The sequence below is a fragment of the Pundamilia nyererei genome, unplaced genomic scaffold, assembly GCF_000239375.1.
Source record: "Pundamilia nyererei isolate P.nyererei 1_Seehausen unplaced genomic scaffold, PunNye1.0 scaffold00013, whole genome shotgun sequence".
Taxonomy (NCBI): Eukaryota; Metazoa; Chordata; class Actinopteri; order Cichliformes; family Cichlidae; genus Pundamilia; species Pundamilia nyererei.
The window spans coordinates 6,281,402-6,290,436 of NW_005187414.1; the positions used below are offsets into that span (position 1 = coordinate 6,281,402).

Genomic DNA, 9,035 nt, shown 5'->3' on the forward strand with positions numbered 1-9,035 from the left:
GCTTTGGGGAAGAAACTGTTTTTGAGTCTGTGGGTTTTTGTGTTGATGCACCTGTAGCGCTTCCCTGAGGGAAGCAGGCTGAACATGTTGAAACCAGGGTGGGAGCTGTCCTTGGTAATGTTTGCTCCTCTGGTGAGGCATCGGGAGGAATAAATGTCCATCAGGGAGGGGAGAGGGCAGCCGATGATCTTTTGTGCTGTCTTGACCACACTCTGAAGCCTCACTCTATCTGCTTTGGTGCAACTGCCGTACCATACCGTGATGCAGTAGGTTAGCAGGCTCTCAATGGACGAGCGGTAGAAGGTCAGCAGCAGGTTGGAGTTCAGCTTGTACTTCCTGAGGACTCTCAGGAAGTGCAGCCGCTGTTGGGCCTTCTTGATGACCGCTGAGATGTTTCCTGTCCAGGAGATGTCAGCAGAGATGAGAACACCAAGGAACCGAAAGGTGTGGACCCTCTCCACACACTCCCCGTTGATGTAGAGGGGGGCCAAGTCAGTGCTGTGTCTCCTGAAGTCAACAATGAACTCTTTGGTTTTCTTAGTGTTCAGTGCCAGGTTGTTTTCTGAACACCATGCTGCCAGCTTCAGGACTTCCTCTCTGTAGTCTGCCTCGTCTCCCTTCGAGATGAGATGAGATCTGGTGACTGTGGAGATCATTTGAGTACATTGAACTCATTGTCATGTTCGAGAAACTAGTTTGATGTAATTTGAATTTTAAGACATGCTGTGTTATCCTGCTTTGCTTCAGTGGCCTGTTCTTAGTTTACATTACCGGCATCCATTATGTTCCTCAGCCGCTGTAGTCCATCTGCCTCGGGGTTTGACATGTTGTGTTCAGAGAGGCTCTTCTGAATAGGGGGGTTGTGTTTATTGGAGTTGCTTTTTTGCTCCCAGCACCTCAAAGCCATCTGGACATTGTCCTATGACCTCAACAAGGCATTTTCCCCCAGAGAACTGCTGCTTGCTGCCTTTTCTCTCTTTTCTGGACCATTCTCTGAAAACCCTAGAGATGTATATGTGGGGAAATTCCCAGCAGATCATCAGTTTCTGAAATAATCAGACCAACCTGTTTAGCACCTACAACCATGCCATGTTCAAAGTCACTTAAATCACCTTTCTTCCCCATTCTTATGCTCAGTTTGAACTTAACTAGGTCTTCTTGACCATGTCCACATGCCTAAAGGCAGTTAGGTGATGTCGTGTGATCGATTGATTAGATAACTGTATTGAAAAGATGTGGCTAACAGAGTGGCCGGTGTGTGTATATTAAAATGTATGGAGCAAAATTAAATGCTAAAATTAAGAAGTGTGTTTTTAGGATGTTTATGGACACTCCAGAGGATGAGAGGACTAAGCTGATCAGTTGTCTTGGAGCCTTCAGACAGTACTGGGGAACCCTGCCACAGGTTTTTACACACACACATACACTCCCACTTGCTCACACCTACATGGCTGAGATTTCTCAGTTGCTCCAATGTCTTTCTGCAGGAGTCTCATGAACAGTGTGTGCAATGGATTGTGCGCTTTATACACAGTCAGCACAGCCCCAAGAGGATCTCCTTCCTCTACGACTGTCTGGCAATGGCTGTGGAGACCAGTCTTTTACCACCCAGGTACACACATACATATAGTGAGAGATTATCTGACGCCTAAAGAAGTAAAATGGGTTCAAAGACTGATTTATAATATTTCCATATATTCATTTATTATATTTAATTTATCTGTTTTATGACATCCCAATAATGAGTTGTTTTTAAACTGTATTATGTTTGATGTTATTTGTCTATCTCATTAATCTTCGTATCTTTAGGATGGTGTGCGTGGCCTTAATAAGCTCAGACAGTTTGGAGTGGGAGAGGACACAGTTGTGGGCATTAACTTTCAAGCTGATCCGCAAGATCATCGGGGGAGTGGACTACAAGGTCTCTGACACGAAGCTTCTAGCACACAGACACATCTGGATCGATTCTTCCAATTCGTTTCTTCAATTCTTTGATTGTTTGTGCTTTTTTGTTTTGATTTTCAGTGGTTTTATTTTTGTTGACTGCTGCTAAACAGGGATCTCTGGCTTTTAGAAGAATATCCTACAATGTGTCATACATTTTAAAGTCGTTTTAAGCTTTCCACGTGAGACACTTGTTCATGAATTCTTTTATACTTGTTGCGTCAGGGTGTTCGGGACCTGTTGAAAGCTGTGCTGGATAAAATTCAAACTATTCCTACCACTGTCAGCTCAGCTATAGTCCAGCAGCTTTTGGCTGCCAGAGAGGTACCCATCTTTATACCTTTAAAATGAATTATATGTCATTTTTGATGGTTTATTTGAATACTTTTTAGGTTTACTTATATTTATGCATGTTGCAGGTGGTAGAATATATCCTGGACAGAAATGCCTGTCTCCTTCCAGCCTACTTTGCTATCACAGAAATTAGAAAACTGTATCCAGAGGGGCAGCTCTCACACTGGGTGAGTGTTTGTGTAGCTATGTGTAACATTATATGTAACACTATATAGTCTGAATTTTTATTTGTGAATTCCTTATCATGTCTGTGCATTTTCAGCTTTTGGGCAGTTTGATATCAGACTTTGTGGACAGTTTTAGACCCACAGCCCGGATCAACTCTATCTGTGGTAAGAGGAACTGGTTGCTTCTCCTTTTATGGATTCCTGGAGATTTAAATAAGCCGCTTATCATTTGAAGTGTTATTATTATTAATAGGACAGTCACTAGAAAGTGAATGAAAACTAAAAAGACAGTTTGTAGTTATTTATCTCATGTAGTCAGTCTGGTATGTACAATCATTTGTTGCGTCCGTGTGTCCTCACAGGACGATGCAGTCTGTTGCCAGTGGTGAATAACAGCGGTGCTATCTGTAATTCCTGGAAATTAGACCCCAGCACTCTTCGCTTCCCTCTGAGAGGCATGCTGCCGTTTGACAAGGTAACCAACGCGCTGGACTTATACACCACGCACACCTTTAGACGTACAGAAGTTTGATCGTGATTTGTGTGTTATCATATAGGACCTTTTTGAGCCACAGACAGGGTTGCTACGCTATGTACTAGAACAGCCTTATTCAAGAGAGATGGTGTGCAACATGTTGGGGCTCAACAAGCAGGTAAAACAACCTCATCTTCTTTTGTATTTGTCCCTTTGCCTCCATATCAAGCCCTCCAAATGCCCCCACATTTCCTGCCCCCGTTATTTTCATCTTACCATCTTTTATCTGCTCCTGCTCTTGCTGTTTCCCTTATCCTCCATGATCTTTTTTTTTTGCGTTGTAATTCGGCACGGGTTCTTCACTTTTCTTTGCCACCCTCCTTATATCCTTCTCCCCTCACACCTCTCTTACCTTGTTTCCCTTGTAGTCCTTATAACACACCTATATAAGAACAAATGTAAAGCAACGCTGTGAGCTTGGCCCATAATGCACTGGTGTCAGTTTGCCCTGTTGGGTTCATGCAGTTTCAGCTCAGCCCAGTTCACTCAGCACAAACATCCACACAGTGTGTCAAGCTGTCATTGAATCCAGACAGTTTGGCATTATCACAAATATTTCTGTGTAGGTTCTCAGTTATCCCGGTCATGGCAATATAAGGAGCTTAAAAAGAAAAGCAACTGGACTACTTTAAGTTTCTTGAAGACGAAGCTTCTTCAAGAAACTTAAAGAAGTCCAGTCGCTTTTCTTCCGGGCTCCTTGGATTGTTAACACAAAGCTATAATCAACGCTGTATATGGATATTTCTTTATATTTTGACTTGGAGTAAATAACCCAGAATCTGGTTTATATATCTGAATTGGCTGAGTTGAAACTAACTGTGCTGAACAGACAGTAAACAACCTAGCTACCTTAGTCACCACTTTCTTTTCTGTCTCTCCTTCCCTCGCCCCCCCTCCTCTCTCCGTTTCATCCTCTTTCTTTGTTTCTCTTCCTTTTCTCTCTCTTTTGTCCTCTGGCTGTGTGTTGTATTTGTCTGTCTCTCTGCCATGCGCTCTCTAGACTCTGAACATTGCCCAGGTATGTCCTCTTCCTGGTTGCCTGACCGACCCAACTAACCAGCTCATTGGACGCTTAGCTTTTTTTTTAGGCACACTGACGACCTGAAACTGGAGAAATGAAGAAAACTTGAAGTGGAACAAAAGGGAAACATGACAGAGCTTGAGATGGACACAGCAGGGCTCCATAAATGGTAGACTGGTGTGGTTAAATAAATATTTGACAGGTGCACTGTTAGGGAGATATTAAAGATTACCAGAAAAAGCAGTTAGTTTAATGGGAAGCCAAGGAGACTTTGAGTCATTAACTGCACATGACTTGTTCAATTAACAGGTCGCTGTGTACATTTTTTAATAATGCCTGTTTGCTTTGCATCACACCTGCACACCTTATCTCTACCTTACCTTATCTTTTTTGTATCCTCCTTGATATTTTCTGTTAATATTCAGTATATATGATCTTGGCAAAAAAAAAAGAAGCACCTTGATTATAATTATTTAGGCTTAGTTAAATTAATGCTTAATGATAAATAGATGAAAAATAGGTCTGTGATTAGCCATGATTACCACTAAGCCTCTTATATTGGGGGTTGTCAGTCAGCTGAAAGCTTTCAAGCTCCAAGTTTCTCAGTAATGCTTAGTACTTGGATTTGTGCTTAGCATGTTTCTGCATAATTCTATTTACTTATTAATGAGTACTCCTCAACTTTGCCTCATTGTGGCCCAACAGACGCAGTTGATTAACATTTTTAGTTAGCAATCCTAATGTCAGCTGAGCTAACTGACACTGATCATACGGATACAGTCCAGACTAAGAGAGCTGCAGCTCCTCTGAGCCGCAAAAGAGCAAATGTAGTCCCAGCTAACAAGTTGACCTTAATTATTTCTGACTTTAAACCCTGCTGTTGACATTTCAAGTCCTGCTGCACTGCATGTATGGATGTAGTCTGGTGCTTGCCTGTTGTTAGCAAGGTCCTCCCGTGTCGGACCTGCTGCTGCTTTCTGTTGTGCTGACCGGGGGCAACACTGAACTATTTTGACTAAGCGGTGCTCTTGTCTTTGGTGATTAATGCAATTTGTTATTGTTATATTCGTTAGCCAAGAGCAAGCTTGCAAATCAAGCAACAGCTAGCCATGTGGCAGATAGTGACTACAGCAGACTACAGACCCTAACAGAAAGGTTAGTGTGTGCCACAGCAAGCGCAGAAACATTGTGCTGTACCTACAAGTAGACAAGCAAAATATTAGGCACCTCACAGGTTAACTTATCATAACTTTATTACTTTTTACATAAATAAAAGGCAGGCTGGCTATGCTTTGTTTAATTATAGTCCAGTCTGCATTTTAAGTTGATAGCTCTTAAATAATGCTACTGCACTGTGATAGCAAACTGGATTGCATTAGTCAAAAATGATAAAGTGGCTCTAATTTGTATTGCTTACATTCACCTTAATCCTTTCCAGTAAAAGCTGTAAGGTGACTCTGGAAGGTCAAATAAACTGTAACTTTGGAAAACACCAGGTTTAGCACACAAAACACAAGCTAGGTTAAGTAAAACAATGGAAATAGGGAAAAAAACAGGTTAGTGCGATGGCTAGCACAGTTGCCTCAAAGCAAGAAGGTCCTGGGTTTGAACCCCCATCATGCCGGGGCCTTGCTTGTTCTCCCCGTGTTTGTGTGGGTTATGTCTGGGTTCCTCCCACAGACTTAGTGAGGTTAGGTCAATTACTGTATATAAACGGTCCATAGATGTCAGTGGTCATGGCATCTACATGCCTGGGTGTAGGGTCTCTCACCCCATGACCCTGAGTTGGATAAGTGGAAGAAAATGGACGGATGGATGAAAATAGAGAAAAATACTGTAAAAGCACACAAAAAACAACAGAAATAGAACAAAATCTCACAACGCTTTGCAAAAAAAGAAGAAACACAATGAAAGTGTCTTTGGGGGACACGATAATGTGACGGAAGAGCCGTGGAAATGACAAGCTAACAGTAAATGGCTAATAACAAACATGTATCTACAGTATTATACAAACCACGTTATTAAAACACACATTACCTGCAACTTTTTCTCCTCAGCTTCTTGTAAGTAGGTCTCAGTGCAGTCGTTTGCATGTTTTGGTTTTTGTCTCCCCAAAAAACACTTCTGTTGTGTTGTATACATTTGTGTGTGTGATTTCTTTCATGTTTGTTTGTTTAGTTTTTTCTCTTTCCATTATGATTTGTGTGCTTCTGCGGCGTGCTTTCTTAAGTTGCAATGCGTTTGACCTCTCTGAGCCACCGTAAAGCGGCTCATAAACCAAAAAGTTCTTTTCAGGTTTGAGGTGGACTGGATTTTTGTTACAGGTCAAAATAATTAAATAAGGGGGTGGCCCGTGAGGACCGCAGTGCTTTATTACATTTGCATAGTTTGTGGTTATTGTCAGCAGGTCAGTGGAACATTTTAATTCCGGGCGTTATGTTAATAAATAAGATGCTACCTGAGTTTATCTTCCTGAAAATGCAATTTCATTACATTGTGCTGGTGCATGATGGGTTAGAATTTAAAGAAGAAGAAAAAAAGGTTCCCATTAGTCAGGCTGTTGATCAGTTACAGTATAAACTAGCTGCTGGTTATATTGCTGGTTTTTAAATATATCACTGGGTGATCTGTGTACATGATTTATTTGTAGACAACAGATATGCCTGTGGATCTCTCTCTTACTCTTTTTCTTCTATCTGTTTGTTGCCCTTTTCTCTCTCATTCTGTGAGCATGTGTGTGTTTGCCTGCGGTGGAAGAGAAGCTGTGCCGAAGGCCAAAGCAAAGAAAAATCGGATGGTCATTTTCACAGCTACTCTTCTTCCTCCCACTCACACCTTTGTCCCTTCCCAGACCTGTTAGTCTGCATGTGGGAATGTGTTGCAGTGGCTGGTTTGCTGTTTTATGCTGTGCCTTTTAGTGCTGTACCTGACCTGTTCGTGCTGTGCTGTTCAGTCCCTCGTGTCTCAGTGTAAGAAGGGCTCTGTTAAGAGGCCTGACATGAATGTCAATGCCTGCGCTGCAGAGATCCTCACTCCTTCTGCTCTAATTTTGCCTTTTTACATGTAGAAGACGGAACAAATGTGAAGCCCATATGTCAGGAAAGTGTGCAGCTTTTTTTATGAAATCATAGTTCTTTTTAAATTAAATAACAGACCCAGCGACATGCAATATCAGCTACCTCATACAGTAGAACAGGGGCTGTGTGGATTGTAAGTGAAGCCTGTAATATTATTATCATTATTATTATTATTATCATTATTAACCCTTATTAGATGGAAAAATAAAAAGATTTAAAAACCCTCTCATTACCACTAATCCTCCATTTCTTTTCCTTTTTTTTCTTTTTATCCCACCCGTCTTTTAAATAGATGCATTTTTTTAAATTCTTCATGATAGAGCATGGGTTATACTGGATATACTGGAGCCAGTACAGATTTTGAAGTGTTAAAAATTCTAGTATGGATATCCTGGCCAATATTCTTTCTATATGTTTGCTCAGACTATAATATAATTATATTAAAAAGGAAAATTATGGGCTTATTTGTCAAACTAGTTAGCTTTAGCGTCTATCCGTTTCTGAATCTTCTGATATAACAGCTATTTCTGAGCTTGTGAACCTTGCGACTGTTTCACATATGGAATGAAACCCCTTATTTTAAATCTTTTGTATGTATTAGAGCTGTAAAAGATTTCACAGAAGACCAAAACACATCTTGTTTTCTGTATAGTAACACAAGCTGAGGACCAGAATATTAAGGGATATGGGTAAATACTGGAATATGGCTACAGTCCATTGTGACAACACAAGAAGGAGATGCTGTCCTGCACGCAGTGATCTTTTTAACAGTATCTGGAATAACTGTCAACAAAAATGTTTGAATGTGAAGTAATTTATTAAAGATGTTATTTTTATTCTCTCCTATGTCTATCTTTCTGTCTTTCTTCCTTCAATCCGACCTTCCTTTCCTCTCTTCTTAACTCCACTTCTTTTTGTCTCCTTTGGCTTTTTTCCTCCCTTCTTCTCACCGTTTTCTTTATCCTGTAACACACCTCCCCTCCTCCCCTCCCAGCATAAGCAGCGTTGCCCGGTGCTGGAAGAGCAGCTGGTGGACCTGGTGGTGTACGCCATGGAGCGCTCTGAGACTGAGGAACACTTTGACGCCGATATCGGAGGAACTAGTCAGCTGCTGTGGCAGCACCTCTCCTCCCAGCTCATCTTCTTTGTGTTGTTTCAGTTTGCAAGTTTCCCTCACATGGTGCTGTCGCTACACCAAAAGGTATGAGGAGTTGACTGCAGTCACGCTGATAGAAAAAGAAAAACATTTACAGCATGTTTACAGTCAGTTAGGGGCATGAGTGTAATACATGCGTTTACATTGAACTGGGGAAGCCTCTTGGATGAGAGGTGAAACGTCTTCCCAAACTTTAAGAAGCTCAGTTGTCTTTTTCAAGCTTTTGAGACGTGTTTAAATGTATGCAGTGGAGTGAGTTGTAGCACGTGTCATAACATTTATTAAATATGTTTAACAACATGTTACTAACAAGGAAAAAATTAAATGAAGCAGATTAAATTCTGTGTATATGTGTTTTAATGATTTATTTTCTCTTTTCCCTTATTTGTTCTCATCAGCTTGCAGGTAGAGGTCTCATTAAAGGGAGAGATCATCTTATGTGGGTCCTGCTTCAGTTCATATCAGGAAGCATTCAAAAGAACGCCTTAGCTGACTTCCTGCCTGTCATGAAGCTTTTTGACCTGCTTTACCCAGAAAAAGAGGTACAAGTTATTGCAACTTGTACTGTCCCATTTTTATCTTGTTTTTGTCTTGTTTTTTTATTAGATCTTAAGGTTATGTATATAACCCCGGTTCTCTGAGTAGCATGAGTGAGTGTCTCACTATGGGAACGCCTCCTGCGTGACCTCATCAGAAGCTCAAATACCATTACGCCAGCCCTTACAGGCTGGCTAGGTGACGCCCATGTCAGGAGGGGCCAGTGCCTCCCTATATAATAGGC

The 9,035-nt window shown here is 41.3% G+C and overlaps 1 protein-coding gene across 2 annotated transcripts in view; it reads left to right on the forward strand.

The window, feature by feature from the left end:
- med23 (mediator complex subunit 23) overlaps positions 1–9,035 on the forward strand; it is a 28,770-nt gene that overhangs the window by 1,109 nt on the left and 18,626 nt on the right. Inside the window, exons 3-13 of one of the 2 annotated variants that reach the window (XM_005725039.1) lie at positions 1,318–1,405; positions 1,488–1,612; positions 1,810–1,921; positions 2,170–2,268; positions 2,364–2,465; positions 2,561–2,630; positions 2,828–2,940; positions 3,023–3,118; positions 4,001–4,018; positions 8,093–8,299; positions 8,653–8,796. In XM_005725039.1, coding sequence (XP_005725096.1) covers positions 1,318–1,405; positions 1,488–1,612; positions 1,810–1,921; positions 2,170–2,268; positions 2,364–2,465; positions 2,561–2,630; positions 2,828–2,940; positions 3,023–3,118; positions 4,001–4,018; positions 8,093–8,299; positions 8,653–8,796 — 1,174 coding nt within the window. The remainder of the gene's footprint in view (positions 1–1,317; positions 1,406–1,487; positions 1,613–1,809; positions 1,922–2,169; positions 2,269–2,363; positions 2,466–2,560; positions 2,631–2,827; positions 2,941–3,022; positions 3,119–4,000; positions 4,019–8,092; positions 8,300–8,652; positions 8,797–9,035) is intronic. The other variant, XM_005725040.1, reaches the window with a different exon arrangement.